The 16,262-nt window shown below is 48.2% G+C and overlaps 1 protein-coding gene across 2 annotated transcripts in view; it reads right to left on the bottom strand.

Annotated features, from left to right (window-relative positions):
- The window catches only part of LOC125740811 (cadherin-18), a 137,461-nt gene that overhangs the window by 2,946 nt on the left and 118,253 nt on the right, over window positions 1-16,262 (bottom strand). For both annotated transcript variants that reach the window (XM_049012468.1, XM_049012469.1), the window contains 7 exons: window positions 11,684-11,851; window positions 10,981-11,168; window positions 10,116-10,369; window positions 8,056-8,192; window positions 5,965-6,086; window positions 3,982-4,099; window positions 1,556-1,810 (listed from right to left, as the gene is read on the bottom strand). In XM_049012468.1, coding sequence (XP_048868425.1) covers window positions 1,556-1,810; window positions 3,982-4,099; window positions 5,965-6,086; window positions 8,056-8,192; window positions 10,116-10,369; window positions 10,981-11,168; window positions 11,684-11,851 — 1,242 coding nt within the window. The remainder of the gene's footprint in view (window positions 1-1,555; window positions 1,811-3,981; window positions 4,100-5,964; window positions 6,087-8,055; window positions 8,193-10,115; window positions 10,370-10,980; window positions 11,169-11,683; window positions 11,852-16,262) is intronic.

Here is a 16,262-nt window from a genome sequence, read left to right as displayed (position 1 = left end):
CACATGTGACCCAGGCAGAGATTCGAACCCGGGTCCCAAAGGTGTGAGGCAACAGTGCTAACCACTGCACCACCATGCTGCCCCTTATTTTATAATATATTAGCAAATAAATATATTGACTTAAAAATTTAGACATGTCTCACAAAAAGATATTCCTTACTCCTGTCTCAGAAAGTTTTTAATAACAAGCTTGTAAATAGTCAATTATAACTCATTTATAATCATACTTACTAATCCATTGTTTTAAATTTGCAAGTGATTTACAAGCTGCTATTCCAAATACCAGGAACAATATATTAACACAAGACGTTTCTAAATTTGTTTGTGAATGAATCCATCCATCCATTCATTTATCAATCCCTCCATCTTTGGTAACCGCTTATCCCAAGCAGGGTTGGGGGGGGGGGGGGGTACAGGGGGGTCCACATCCTATCCTGGAGGCTACAGGAGCCAAAACGTGGAAAAAAAACAGTGTGAAAGATGCAGTAAAATGCAGAGTGAACCTCATACCCGGCCTACACGCAGTCAAAACGAGCACCAGCATCTTCGCAGGCAAAAGAAATCTAACTGGATGCATCACCCACAGTATTTCAAGCTTAAAAAGAGGGAGGAGGGAGCGACGCATGGGAGTTAATCCTTCACGGCACTTAAAGGGATGGGGCCATTAGTGTCGGCGAGGCTGGACGGGAAGTGCCTGGCGTCCCTTTAATGAAGAGGCCAGGCAGAGTCGCGACGGCCTCCGATAAAGGCTCTTATCAGCCATCTGTCGGCTGGGAGATGCTTTGCAGACAGCAGACTTAAAAAAAAACAATCTGGGGCTGTTCAATAAAGAATAAAGGCAACCATGAAACAGTTATTTGATAAAATAAAAAAAACCAGTACAAAAGCATGAGAAGACAGCATAACCCTCCCCCGCAATCACTTTGCCTGCGTGGTGGGGGCGCCGTGTCCATGCCAGGGAGGATAAAGCGAGACTGACTCACAGATGAGTCTGGAAAGCGCTCTCACCAGCCGCTGCTTAGATGCCGAAAGAAGCAGACGCTCCTTAAACTGCTATTTCAGGAGTGAGTGCTCTGGCCCCCCAGTCGTCTCAGCTCCGCGATCATGCTGGTGATCTCTCAGCCACCCTGGCTCTGCCTCCATGCCCCCCCCCCCCCCCACACCACACACAGACGTAGTGTGGGGGGGGGGGGGTCGACCTGAACGACAGGCTGTAATTTCATCATAACAGGCCTCAGTTGTATTCCGACAGCTCACAAAAATTGCAATCTGCTGATCAAACGAGGAGTTGATGTTCCTGCCCGCTCGATACCCAGGGTGTGGGGGGGGGACACACATGCTTTGGATTACAATTACATGTTTGAAATATCCCTTGGTTCTGATTGGCCGGAGCGACCGAGAATTACTTTAATGTTGTTTCCTTTCACGCAAACGAGCTGAAATTACAGACTTCCGGATAACAAAGGGCGGATGGGGATATTGTGGCTCTTGCTCGTTCGGCTCGGTCACATCGGGAGATTCCGGATGAGCAGTGCGTGTCCATGTTCCACCTTACCCAGCAGGATGGCGACGCAGAGCAGGATGGCGATGAGGGCCCCGGTGCTGAGGCCGGCTGATGATAGGAAGGCTCCCGTCTGGCAGGTGCGCGCCGACCCGCTAGTGCCCCCGCAGGTACACACGCGTAACGTCAGCGTCCCCGTGCTGCTCAGCGCCGGCTCACCGCTGTCCCGCACCACCACCGCCAGACGGTACAACTCCTGGCTCGTGCGGCTGAACCGTCGGCGCCGGGCCACAATGCTCGCTGTGTTGTCTGGGGGGAGGGGGTGGGACATAAGTCAACGAATCAGATAACCTCATAAGAAAACCAAGCACTGGAAAACAAACATGACCCCAAAATTCCTTCCCAAGTCATATTCATGGGAGAACAGAAGTACAGATAGAGAAATACTTCACTCCATGACCACTAGGGGCCACAGGGTGTGGATCTCAAAAGCAGCTCATGAACCGAACACGAGGAAGCCACAGTGCAGAGACAAACACATACCAGTGCAACACACCCCTTGCAGTGTGGAAAAAGCCGTGAGAGCTGACAATACAAATTATGATCACTGCATCTATACAAGTGCTTGGGGTAGAGGCAGAGGGGGGAAGTTGCTAAGCTGATTTTTTCCTTCAGAGGAGTGGCGGAACTGTCATGCACATCCCACAATGCACTTCTCTGACTGCTATTGGTACATTTCCTATTTACAGGGTATTTCTCCAAAGCCCCATTTCCAAACACACAGAGGATCCTGCCAATTGCGCCCCCCACCCCTTTTCAGGCTCAGTTGTTTAACTGGGGTGGGGTAGAGTAGGGGGCTGCTTTTGCAGGAAATGGAGCTGCAGTCTGTTATAGGGAAGGAGCCAGGAATGAGGATGGTGGGGGGAAGGTGGGGGTGAGTCGCCGGAGGTCCAGCCAAAGGCGCGGCCGAGTCGATACTGCGTTATGTTTCCGTCGATACGTGGCGGGTTTCAGAAACACAATAAACGGCTGAAACGTGGCACCCAGGCGTGTAATAAAAACACGATCAATCACTGATTATGGACGGAAACGACAGGCAGGCAAAGTAACCCTCTGCAAGACGGATCGCGGCTAGAGATGCCGGAGAGGACGGCATGATGTGGGCTGGCAGGCGATGCCGGCCTTTTCTGCCACTGCATTTCCCAGCGAGTAATAAACCTCGGAAAGGCAGCTCCGGTGGACTGTTCATCATTCCGGAAGCACAGGGCTGGGAAGATGACTCATTGCGTGTCACACATAACCGGGGTGATTCGGCGGGTTAGGACCCTGTGATCGGAAGGTCATTGGTTGAAATCCCAGAGTTGGCAGAGCGATTATCTTCATTTATTCATCAATCCCCAAATACCGCAGGGACTGGCTGGCTGACCCTGCTTTGAACCGTATGTCACTTTGGAAAACGGCAAATAGAAAAGTATTATATTCCCAAACTGACCCGCGATTCAGAAGAAGACAGACTTTACTGTTCCAGAACAAGAGTAAGAAACAAAGCTCGTCATCTGTTTTTAATTGGCTGAGTCCCTCAAGGGTTTTCTCCAAGGAATGACTTAAAACCAACATGGCATCATGTTTGGCCCCCCTCCTCACTGGGGAGAAACTCCCCTCCCCCGTTTCAGCACTCACAGAGTCTTTCCATACCCAGTTTTGCCTGTACCCAGTGTCGTCTCCATGGCAAAAAAACACGCTATAAGTTGTCTGACATCAGCGGTATGCCACACACCAGCTGTACCATGTACCATGCGGGGCGAAAGGGTCTGGAATTGCATAATTGCATAATGATATATGCCGCTAAAAGGGTCTCAGAATGGTTAAGACAGAGGGAAGGTTTTGCTGTCCTCTAGAAATCTGAGAGGTTTAATTAGGCAGTTTAACTCGGGCTTCTACCTGAAGCCAAATAAGGACTATGATTTTAACTGCAAGTACTGAACACACCAACAACAGCAACAAGAATAATAATCATCATCACCAGCATCCACATCATCATCAGCACCAACACCACCATCATTATCACCATCATCAGCCTCACCATCATCAGCATCACCACCACTGTCATCATCATCGGCATCATTACCATCCTCATTATCATCTTCATCACCATCATCACCATCATCAGCATCACCACCACTGTCATCATCATCAGCATCATTACCATCCTCATTATCACCATCATCACCATCATCTTCATCACCATCATCAGCATGACCACCACTGTCATCATCATCGACATCATTACCATCCTCATCATCACCATCATCTTCATCAACATCATCAGGATCATCATCCTCCACATTATCATCATCACCTTCCTAATTTTATAACCATCATCTGCATTATAACGATCATCAGCATCACCATCATCATCTGCATCGTCATCATCAGCATCCTTACCAACACCATCATCACCATCATCTGAATCATCATACCTTCATTGTCTCTGAGTGTGAAGTTGGGATTGATTGGCAAGTTTGATGGCAACGAGAAGGAGAACCGGAATCCGTTGGCGAAGTCGTCCTTGTCCACAGCACCAATAGTCTGGATTACCTGTCAGAAGATGCCACCAGAATGAGCCTTGGTTAAAAAAAAAAAACTCACACCATTTGTCTCCAACCCTGCCTGCTGTAAGCTGGTTCTGTGCAGAGCACTTTGTTTAACGCCAGGTCTGTGATCTTCTTCTGTCACCAACCTCATTGGCTATGATAACACTATTTGACCAGCAGGGGGCGACAGCAGATGGACTAGAATGCATGGAGTTCAGCTAACTGGCTGCTGCCTCACCCCCTCCCAGGCAGTGCCTGACTGCTCACACCCGCCGCGTTTCCCTGGGCCGGGCACCAAAATCCATCACTTCCCCACTGAAGGTTTTCACCAGCAGCTTGTGGGATACAAAAAGAGACATCAGTGTTTTTACCCCTCTCCAGCAGCTGCTTAAGGAAGATTTCACACCCTGTGTCAAAGAGGGAAAAAAAAGTCTTCACGGATACCATCGTACCACGAAACTGCTGTTCCTTCTTGGCTTGTCAGCCAAAGGATGCCTAAGGAGGATGTTATGTTCCCAAGCCGTACAAAAAAAAAATAACGTTTTTATTGCAGAGTTTTGGCTGCTGTATAACTTGTTTTTCATCAGTAAGACATGATTCCTGCATCTGGAAGCTCCTGATTCTGATGGTTCTGATGGCCTGGAAAAGGCCCCAGATTCTCAATCAAAAAAACAAAATCCACTTTCCCTTCAGAAAAAAACTCCACAATGAATATATTTCTTCCACAGATCATTGTTTTACGAGTCACATATACACTGTGTGTCTATGACTGGCAGTGTCACTTGAGTCTGTCAGCATCAATCGACGTACAGGGCTAAATCCCTTTTTAAGGTGCTTTTAGTCCTCTTTGAGCAGTAGCAATCCATAATGGTTGACAGTCTGCATTCCAGAGTACCTCAGATGTTACCTGAGCAGAATGCTAATTGCAGTTAGTGAGGAACAGTACAGTTATTAATCCTGGCAGACGAGAGGGTGCCAATTACTCCCAATAACCAGAAATACTTGTGTTAATGTTTACACACACACACGTACACACACACACACACACACACACACACACACACACACACACACACAGAGATCTCTGGAAAAAAATACCATATTTCTTAAGAAACTGCATTGTTAAGTACTGGTTTAATCATGGTTCTGCTAGCAGAAGGCTACCCTAAGCAGCAGAATCCTTCCAAGCTCAAAATTTCTCAGACAGCAGCACACGACAACAAGGTGAAGCAGGAGAAACTGGGAATGACCAAAAACTACCCTGTAAGATGGAAGAAGCAATCTAATGCCAGAAATGACCGTAAACTTATCGAACAGTGCCTCATGAATCAGAGGAAGACATCAAGTGACCTTCAAAAGGAATGGGAAACATTAAGTGCAGATGTGATGTGTATTGCTAGGACAGTTCGTATCAGGCTACTAGAAGCAAGACTGAAATCCTATAAAGTAAGGAAGAAGCTCTTCATCAATGAGAAGCAGGGAAGAGCCAAACTGCAATTTGCAAAAAAAAATACATATTACTCACAGACACACATTCATAAATTGAGAAATGAGTATATGAGGATATATATATATATAACCTAAGTGTAGTTCCTAAGTATGAACATCTGACCCATAAATTAGAGCACGCACTATTATATTAATCCCCCCCTTTCACTGTCACCATGACGATGCCCTTGAAATACCCCCTGAACTAACAAATGAGCTCTCCATCCGCCAGCCTCTGTTCTGCCTATTCAAATGAAGAGTAACACAGATGCTAACCAAATTAGCAACGGCTAGCCCGTCGTGGATGATGTGTGTGCCTGGGGGGTTTCTGAGGACAAACTTTAAAGCTAGGGGGGGCACCAGCGTGGAGTATGACCTCACCTGACCAGGCCGGGAGCTCTCGCACACGATGACCTCACTGTCCGTGGCGACCTCCGGTGGATTGTCGTTGACATCTAGCACCTGCACCATGATGGGAACGTGACTGACAAGGCTGGGGTTATCTACGGGGAAGACAGGGGGTACTCTGAGCAGCTGTGCGGCTCACACAATTAGCCTATGTTACAAATTAGCATCAATGATAGCATCGCTGCTAATAAAATCCCAGCAGCTAGCATCGTTGCTAGTGAAATCCCAGTGGGTAGCATCACTGCTAATGAAATTTCAGCGGTTAGCAGCACTGCTAATAAAATCCTAGTGGCTAGCGACGTTGCTAAAGAAATGTAATGTAATGAAAACAGGTCAGGTTCAACGTGTAAGAGCTACACAGTTGACCTATTGTGACAGGCTATAGCGTTAAATCAATAATGATAAAGCTGTCCGACATCCTGCTGTGTCCGCTGGCCATGCTGACCCCTGGGGACCCCCGCAATGTCACCTGCTGTATCATCATATGTGCTCTATACAGTAAGTAGGCTGGAAAAGATAGCTCACAGAGCAAATATATACCTGCCTCTCTCTCTCTGTTATCTCAGATTATTCACCACAAAGCAGGAAATGTATAGGTAGCACTCAGACTTTATGTCCAGGGCTGATGGTTTCGCCACCAAAGCTATTTAAATAGCTCAGGGACTCACATCTCCACTAAAATGACCCAGGACAGAGGACACACCTCCCTGGTAACACCCGGTTCAAGGACATCACTTCCTGAGCCACTCGAGAGCCAATCAGATGGCAGGAAATGTGCTCAGTTGAAAATCTCACAGGCTTCACTGCAGTCTTTGACCTTGGTCAGCAGCGATGGCCCTGTCCAACACTGAACAGAATAACCCTAAATTCACTGGGGATCCCCTCAACCGTTAGGGAAATGCAGATACTCCAGCAGAATACACATGACTTTGCTTTATATATTCTGCCATACCTTTGGATTTAACAAACAGGTATGTAGGCTTAGAGAGGGAGCCTGTTAAGCAGCTGTGAATCACGGGAGCTGAAAACTGTCCTCAAAGTAGCCTGGTCCCCAGACAGCAGACGTCGGGGCTGCGTGACCAGGTGCAGAGGCCTGTTAGCACCGTTCCACCAGGCGCTAATGGAAGCATGACACTCCCTATGAATAAATGACACATCTCCAGGTCCCTATGTTCGGCGACCAGCTAGAGTTTTGCCGTGGGCGGCTATGTAGCGCCCCATTGGCCCCACAATACCAAGGCATGACATTTTCATCCCGTCCGTGACATCATGGGGCCAACGCAAGCAAGCCTATCATCGAGGTTGTTAGGAGTCCACTCTGTCGCTGGACTGAAGCCTAACGACCTCCGCGCATGGACCTTTCCGTAACAAACTATTACCATGGCAACTAATGGCGTTGCACCAATTAGGCTGACATTTTCCCGCTATGTACTCGCCCCGCCGCGATCGCTCTCGTTTGGCTGCCGGAGCTCCAGCCATACTTTAACTTTCCTCCCCCATTAAAAAAAAACTTTTCTCGTTCCCCCCCCTCCCCCCCCCCCCCTCTCGAATGACACCTGCTCAAGACAGAGGAGAGAGTTCCTGATATTTCCTGTTCACTTTGGTAGACTTGTAGCTGGAAAAGCATGAGACCGCTTGATCTCTCCTGGAGCCAATCATGTGCGTGCGGGTTTGTCTGATTCTGTATTTTGTTGCCCCCCCCAGCCTCAGTTCAGTCATTAAAGGTATCTCGGGGGTTCTCTCTGAAACAAGTCATGCACACTGCATACAACATTATCAGCCATTGAGTCTGCAAGAAAGACCCCTAAGAATCGAGTAATTGCTTAGATAAATATCTGAGGAGCAATCAGGAGAAATCAATCCAGCTACACCCATCCTCAGCATCACTCCGTGGCTTTGGGACTGACCGCAGGTTACCTGATTGGTCACATATAGCTCTCTAACATGTAAACACACCATCCCCCCCTGCCCGCCCTCCGCAGGCAGTCCTTGTTGTGAAGGGCTACGCCTTTTCTGTATATTTCATTTTCAATAGTAATAAAAAAGAACATTTCATATACTCACCGACCTCCGAGGCCATGACAGTGATGTTATACCAGGCCATCTCCTCGCGGTCCAGGCTCTGTGTGGTCTTTATGACCCCACTGTGGGCGTCAATGTTGAAGTATTCATGACCGCGCCGGTCACGGTCAATAAAATACCTGGGGTAGGAGCGGAGGGACAGTTTAAGTCACTCGCGTGACAGTGACACAGAGAACCAGTCGCCGAGCCGAGGGCCACCAGGCTGAACACCATTATGCTTCCTGCAAAGTCTTTTCAGCTTTGGTGGAAAGACTTTGACAATGTAGGGATGTTTATTTAAATGGCAGGATTCTGCCGGACGGCACCCGGAATTTTGTGGGTTTCCCGGCGTTAATAAGGCGGCATTTATCGAACTCTCCGTACTGCCAACATAGGAACGCCGCAAAGCTAGGAGCCGATGGCTACAATACACAAGCTAACCCTCAAGGTCACCCAGAGGACACAGGGCGGATTATACAAGATCCTTATTTATGCCATAGCACTGAGATTTCTTCCAATAATATTTGATCCATCCATTTTCTATACCCGCTGGTCCAATGCAGGGTTACAGGTGTCTGGAGTCAATTCCAGAATCTATAGGCGCAAGGCAGGGAATAACACATGACAAGGCGTCAACCCACAACACTAGCACACCATTTACACACGCAAACGCAATTTGTCAAATGTTCACCTTAGCATGTGTTTGGGGAAACTGGAGACGTTTATTTAACCAGCAGACACTTTTATCCAAAGTGCTGAACATTTTTGAGAGAAAGCAGGGTTTGTCGGTCCCTGGAGCAATTAGGGTTTAAGGGCCTTTATCGGGGGGCCCAACGGTGACATCACTCTGCTGACCCTGGGATTTGAACCAGCAGCCTTCCAGTCTGCAGGTTTTACTGCAGTAATTCAGATTATTCTTAAGGGTCCAACGGCTGAGCCCACATTAGATGCGAAGAAGCATCTTTAGGCTTCAGCCTGAGCCTCCACACTACATGCTACCCACATCCTACTTTGTTTACAAGTTTCCGTCGGCCTCCGCAGAGGGTCAAAGCCCCGATGGATCAGAGCGGCAGGTGGGAGCCCGTCTCCCGTGTGCTCCGCCGCCAGCCTGGGGATGTCGCCAGCACACTCACCTCCCGGTTCAGGTGGACATGGTCCAAGCGGGAGGCACTGTCTGCCCGGTGTGATCGCTAACAGATGGGATGGGGGGGGGGGCACCTGCTAGCTATTTATACGCAGATGGCTCCTTTATTCACCAGTGATCCATTCATCCAGCTTAAATTTAAGTCCCCATGTCAGTCATTATCCTCCCTCCTCTCTTTTATGAAACCCCCCCCCTGTTTACTCCCACCAAATTGTGCTGGCCTCCCCACATTCAGAAGCGTGCAGGGCAGTGGCCTGGCGTGCCATGAACGTCCCCTTATACCCACTAAGGGCTTTTTCTGGGGTGGGGGTGAATCGATCATCCCCGCCTCCATTAAGTCCGGTGACGGCCACGTGCTGATTGAGTCGTTTTGGACAGAGTGGAAACACTTCAATCTCCCGACTGTCTGTCCGTTAGATTAATCAGCACCGGCACCTTCGCTGCTTTCGCCGAACAAATGGCAGCCGGAGACAGTGAGCTGCCAGAGATAATTAAGGATGTCTTCCTCGTGGGGGGGGGGGGGGGGCGTGGCTTCAGTCCCTGCCATTCTGAGGCAGCCTGTATCTCCCGGTCTGCTGCTCCCTCCTACTGTGTAATCGATGAGCTGGGGGTGTCGTGCAGTTTCCTCTCTCTTTAGTGTGCTTTCATTGCGTACTTGTATCTCTGCTCTGGCAGCCAGACTTAAAATGGTCCTGTCTCCAGGTTAACAAGTGAACAGGGATGGGGCCACAAGGGCAAAGCCCTCAGCTAAAACTTGATTGGCCCTTGTAGGGTCCCACTCCTGTCACTCACCAGTTACAAACATATCATTGGCTCAAGATAAGGTTGGTCCCTCTGTATGAGTTATGGCCCCTCTTGTGCTCCCCACCAATAATCGCCCCTGCAGGTCGCAGTCCAGACCTGAGCCGGGCCCTGCTACCTGATCGCGCTGCTGGCGCTGTCCGGGTCCCGGGCCATGACTGCGCCCACCTCGGTTCCCGCGGGGGCATTCTCGTACACGTCCATGATGTAGTGGTCCAAAGAGAAGACCGGTGGCTCATCCACATCTCCCACGGTGATCTTCAGCGTCGCCGTGTCCTTGAAGGGCCCCAGGTACGAAAAGCGGGGGTCCAGGTGTGTGTTGGCGCCCTCTAGGTGCAGTGTGTACATTTTCTTCTTTTCATAGTTAAGAGGCTACATAAAGAGAACACAGGTGTCAGTGTAGCTGTTGAAATGTAAATGAGGCTATCGAGTCTATTATCGGTTACTAGCCGTTAGCATGCTTTGAGTTTTGAGAACTGCACGGCAGCCATATTGTTTTGCAGTAAATGATTCTCCTGGCAAAAACAGCTGGCTGTGATTTTCCCTCGCAAAGGCACCTGGCCCAGGTAGGCACACCCAAAATCTCTGTGATGGCATTCAGCAGAAAACGAAAAAAAAAGCTTCTAACTGGTTTGACAGGAGTGCAAGCTGCTTGCTCAACTTCACACACTTCCGAACTCGTATTGGATTTTTTTTCAAAGGAGCTCAGACGCTCATCAAGTTCCCACGAGATCTATTAAATGATAATGGTCAATTTTTTTTTTTCTAAAAAAATGTATCAAGACAAAAATGTTTACAGTCTGGGGAAAGAGAGATTCTGGGCTTGTGTGGTAAAGTCGATCACAGGTGCAGTGTGTGGGAGTAGACAATAGGTGGCATGGTGGTCGAAAGTCTGATCCCGTGACAACAATCTGAAATTATAGAACCTACTGCCATTCATTTAAATGGCTTTTAGGGAAGAGGAATGATGGAAAGTGAAGCACCTTCTTCAGCGAGATGATGCCCTCTCGAGTGTCTCTATCCGTGGCGACAGAGAAGACTGAGGCCCCGTCTGTGTTGATGATGCTGTACTTGATCTCCGCGTTGATGCCCAGGTCCTCGTCGCTGGCTTTGATCTTCCCCACGGGCCTCCCCACCTGGGCCGATTCAGGCACGTACAGCTGGTAGTTTTCTGGCAGGGGAACCCGAAGACAAATTTAATTTGGAAATCACCAGACACTGAAAATATGCACTGGAGCACGTGTGATGCATCCATCAACCCTTTTGGGAAAAATCCATCAGCGGAAATGAGGATTGAGCAAACCGGTGTTTGCACAGATCTTCGATGCGGGGATACATATTTGACCACTGGTGCTACCTCAAACACCGTATTTGTATTCCGGAGTTCTGCAATAAACAAAACTTTAAATTACATGTGGGGCTGGAGGGGAACTCATTATGTAACTTCCTGTCTCTCCCGGGTAGCACCCCAAAGGTCAGAAACTGCTCTGAATCTCTAATAATGCGGAGCTGCTGTCTGACCCAAAAGAGCGATGACGTTTACGTTTATCCACATTAATGATGCAAAAGGGTTGAAGCAGCACACATACAGCTCAATGCTGGAACTGCACCTTACATTTCAACAACGGCCTACATTAGCAGTGTAGCAGTGACACAGTGGGGCATTGGAAGACGCAGAATGCGTACTTTGAGGGAACCTGGGCGGGTTGTCGTTGACGTCCGTGAGCGTGATGTTGACGGTGGTGGACCCAGACAGTCCCCCAACCTGTCCCGCCATGTCCTTGGCCTGGATGACGACAGCGTAGTGCTCCCTGGCCTCCCGGTCCATGTTGGCCAGGGCCGTCCGGATGATGCCTGAATCGTGCAAGGAACATACACAGACACAGACACACAGATACACGCACGCAGGCAGATTAGACCAGCTAATTCTGAACCACAGCCTGACAGGACAAACTAACTCCAGTTTTTAGCGTCTCTAGCTCCACTTTGAAAAGCAGAAGAGTTTTCTTGCAGCAAACAGGCAGGAGAGTAAATGCCTCCTGAAGCCTTTGATTCAGATGAACCAGACGCCAGTGTTTTTCTTCCACTTTCTTAACAACTTCTGCCAACATTAAATGGAAGGCTGGATATTCTCCGCACTTCGTAAAGGGTTCAGATTCTAAATTATTAATAAACTGTCACTAAACATTTGGTAATGTATTAGTGAACAAAAAAGATTCAGTTCAAATCACATTTTGCAATGTCGTACATAGATGTCATACTCCTGTCTAAAAAAACAAACAAAAAAAAAAACTGTAAACACATGGCTTGTTCGCTGTCATTTCTGGCTGTGAAGACGAAGCTATTCGCCTTGCATCTTTCATCATGATCCATATGATGGCTTGGCCTTGGTGCTCAGTGGCCCCTCCTAGACACTCTTTATATCAAATCAGGCCAGGGTTTCTTAAGCTAGTCGTCGCGGCTTAATAAAAAACACATTCTTGCTTCCTCCCAGCTCACCTGCACCAGGCGTTCAGTGTTCTTGATTGTTTGCTTAATTTTTGATTGTTTGGCTTGTTCTTGATTGTTTGGTTCAGGTGTGCTCGGAGCAGCAAGGCAACAAGAATGTGGACTGTCAGGGGTCCTGCTTAGAAAACGGCGATGAAGACCAAGATAGCAATCAAGGAAATAAATGAAGCAGTGGATGCTAAGAGGACTAAGAAGCGTGAGAACTGCATATGCTCGCTGCTCCCTAACACAAGCGGGCATTGCCCTTCCCCGTTCCCAAATCCCTCCCTTAATGGAATATGGAAAGAAGCCCCCCCTGAGTTAATAACAACCCTCTCATTATTGCCCCACGACCCCGCTCCCCGGCGTCCCACAGGATCTGGATGCACTGACGACTAGGGGCAGATAACGGACCGTTCACGTGCCTCGAACGCCCGTCGAGTCTTCCCCAAGGAAGACCCCAACGTTTATACATGATTAAAAGGCAGTGCAGTGCTGAACAGCAGACGCAGCCACACAGTCCGGGGGAAGCAGGACAATATTCACAGAGCTGATTTTTGGAGGGAAAAAAATATTCAGATTTGTGTCTTAAGCTCTCCCTTGGGTAAGTAATAGTCTGAGAAAAATTCTTTACGGGAAAAGATTAAACCTGGAACAGACAGAGTTTCTATTTCACACATGCCCATGCTTCAAACTTGACTTGTTTTCTATAAAAACTGCCTTACTGTCCAGGTTAATTAGGTAACCCTGCTCGTCGACACAAAACAGCCAACTGCCCAAAACAGCAAATCACGAGGGTACAAGCAGAACGCAGAGTACAGCACACAGAGAGGGGCAGGGGTCCAGTTACCATAGTTAGACTAAGATCAATGAAACACTGAATTTGGCGCAATTGTTGGTTCCAGTCCCAGTGGCTGTGGCATATCATAAACAGCTCCCGTCCTGGGATTCGCAACACTAGTGTCTTGAGTTTACAGAGATCCCGCGACGAAGGAGTAGCACAAAGTCAGGGGAATTTCAATGGGGATAAAACACCTTGCTAATGAAAGAGGTCAGAGGAGAATGGCCAGGCTCGTTAAAGCTAACAGGACGACCGTGAGCGCAAAAATAACAACAGTGAGGGAGCCACATGGTCCTAGCTAGGCATCTCCAGGAAAGGGTTCCACAGGCTGTACATTACCCCAATAAGAACAGGCGCACAGCTCAGCAACAGCCCCGAGGAGGGCTTGTGAGCAGTGAATAAAGATGTTTTTTAAAAGGGCTTGTTTTACAGGCCAGAGCAGATCCAGCGTTTGACTTCCATGACAAATTCGCGAACGAGGTTCATCCAAGGACAGTCGTACAAAAGAGCGCACGGCACCCTCTTCATGGCTAGCGTTACACAATACTATATATGAGCCTCTTCAGACTGACGCCATAAACTGCCAACGTGGCAGCAAAGCGAATTATCTTTTGACAAAGGAGTCCAAGGTATCATTTTAAGCATCTTACTCTTATTACTCTGATTTCTCTGCACAATATATTTATATAGCGCCCCATACAGGATGGTTCATGTAGCATCCCACAGAGCTTTTGTTGAGGAACCTCGACAGGGTATATTATCCACCAGCGTGTATACTGTATAGGGTCTAGGTATGCCTGGTTCCCATAGCTGTAAACAGCATGATTAAGAACACAGGGTCTTGCATGCGGCATCAGGTACAAGGAGCTGCCAGAAACTGTATCCACTCTAAAAAAGCAATTAGCATTTCAGAAGAAGCGTGATTAAAAAACAGTGTCTGCTGTTTCGGGTCAGGGAAGCGATGTGGTAATTGTCACTAAGAAGGTGAGCCATCGAATGGGCTACGGTTAAGCGAACAGTCCCGACCAATTGGCATAGACTCTGCGAGATGCACTGGATAGCCAATCGTGGATCAGAAACTCGGGGGAGGGGGCGGTGCTTAAACTGGGATGAAGTATACCCTGGGATGGGTGCCTGCACCAGGCAAATAGAGAGGTATTCGCTTACATCCTGCAGCCAAATGGGATGTGAGCCCCTGTTAGCTTCTCAATTAGCGGCCGCGTCCGGCTGCCAGATCGAGAGCAAAGCAGGCCGGATTCATTCTGCTTTATTTACCTTGTTATTCCTTCTAATCAGCTTGCTGAAACTGCACCAGAAATTCCCGGCTTTGCACATGGCATCCATTCAGGGTCGGTGCCATAAATCAACAGGGCTTTACTAAGAACCGCAGCCACAAGTCTACAAGCTTCAGAACCAGCTTCTTGATTGGACAGAAGGCCAGGTGTGGACTTCCAAGAGCACTGGTCCTAGTTGCCAACTGAGGTGACCCAGTTTGACGTGCAGATCCCCATGATCTATGTGTCACAACACAGGGACCGTTCTTTGGATAAAAGATTTCCTTATAAACAGTATACAGATCACACCTCAAGCAAGCGTGTGGGGAGGCCAGTGGGGACTCTTATGACAGCTAATTAAAAAGTAAACAAATTAATCAGCGACACAACAAACACGCTCGCAGTTCTGACCCCCGACCTGTACAGGAACATGATTCATAGCATACTTCTGTGTGCCTGTCTGTGTATGTGTGTGTATGATGTTCTTGCGTATGTGTGTGTGTATGTGTGTGTGTGTGACTGTGTGGAGGTGGACCAACACAATCTCTTTAGAAGGAAATATTAACCAACAGCCCTGATACTTTGGGGAGTGCCCCCCCCCCCCAAGCTGACTGGATTTCATAGTGCATTTCCGCGTGTAAAGCTCCTGATTTTCCATTCCTCCTTAAACATCTCCCTTTCTTCTCCCAGTAAATGAGAAACTGCTTTCCGATAGAAGTTAGGCGAACCTCCCTAACTTTGTTTTCATACTTTTTTTTTGTTCCCTGCAATCCCCCAAAAGGTGTTTCTCTGTTCTTTCTTATTTTCCTCCCAAACCCGTCTCCTGGCTCCCGTTCCGTGAGGAAGGCGGCGTACATGAAAGGCAACTGTTTGCCACAAGCCTGCTTCTGTTTACCGGACGCAGAACAGAAGCCTGTCTCTCTATCCCACAGGCTCCGCAAAGAGTCAGTGTTACAGTAAGTGCTGGACGGCGGCTTCAAAGGCCTCCGCGGGTCGTGCGGGAGCCCGACGGCTGCCGGCTTCTTCCGCCACTGGGGAGAAGGCGGAGATCATCCACGGCGGCCAAACAGCCAGACAAAACTGCCTTTTTAATTAAGGCTCTATGGTACAGCACTGGGCTTCCAGCCCGTGTCCGACGACGGTGGCAGAGCGGTCCGTGGAGAAGATGGGGGAGATTCGCTGTGTTTTCCTCAGCCCGCATAAGCAGAGGGGCGTCGGCGTTACTTCTCCATCCTGGCTGAGAGCATTTCTCAGATTCACAGGTGTTATGTTGAATCAGCACCATGTTTTTTTTTTTTTTTTTGCGAGAACTCAATTATACAGCTTCAGATTCTTTAATCGCATTCTCCTGGCAATCAGCTTTACACCCCCCTACCCCAATCAGAGCCTCCCCCCATCTGATTTTACTCATAAATACAAAAATACAGACCTGGGAAATAAATTATTGTCAACGTTTGTGTTTTTGTTCCTGAATGCAATTTGAAAAGTGAAAAGTGCTTCCATAATTCAAGAGAAAGCTATACACAGTACACATATATACAGTATATATATATATATATATATATATATATATATATATACACACAGAGAGATAGAGAGAGAGAGAGAATGAAAGAGACAGACAGAGAACACATGCACACACTGACACACTGCTGACACCGGT

Source organism: Brienomyrus brachyistius, chromosome 4, assembly GCF_023856365.1.
Source record: "Brienomyrus brachyistius isolate T26 chromosome 4, BBRACH_0.4, whole genome shotgun sequence".
Taxonomy (NCBI): domain Eukaryota; kingdom Metazoa; phylum Chordata; class Actinopteri; order Osteoglossiformes; family Mormyridae; genus Brienomyrus; species Brienomyrus brachyistius.
The sequence above is the reverse complement of the archived record's forward strand: the minus strand, read 5'-3'. Positions and strand labels throughout refer to the sequence as shown.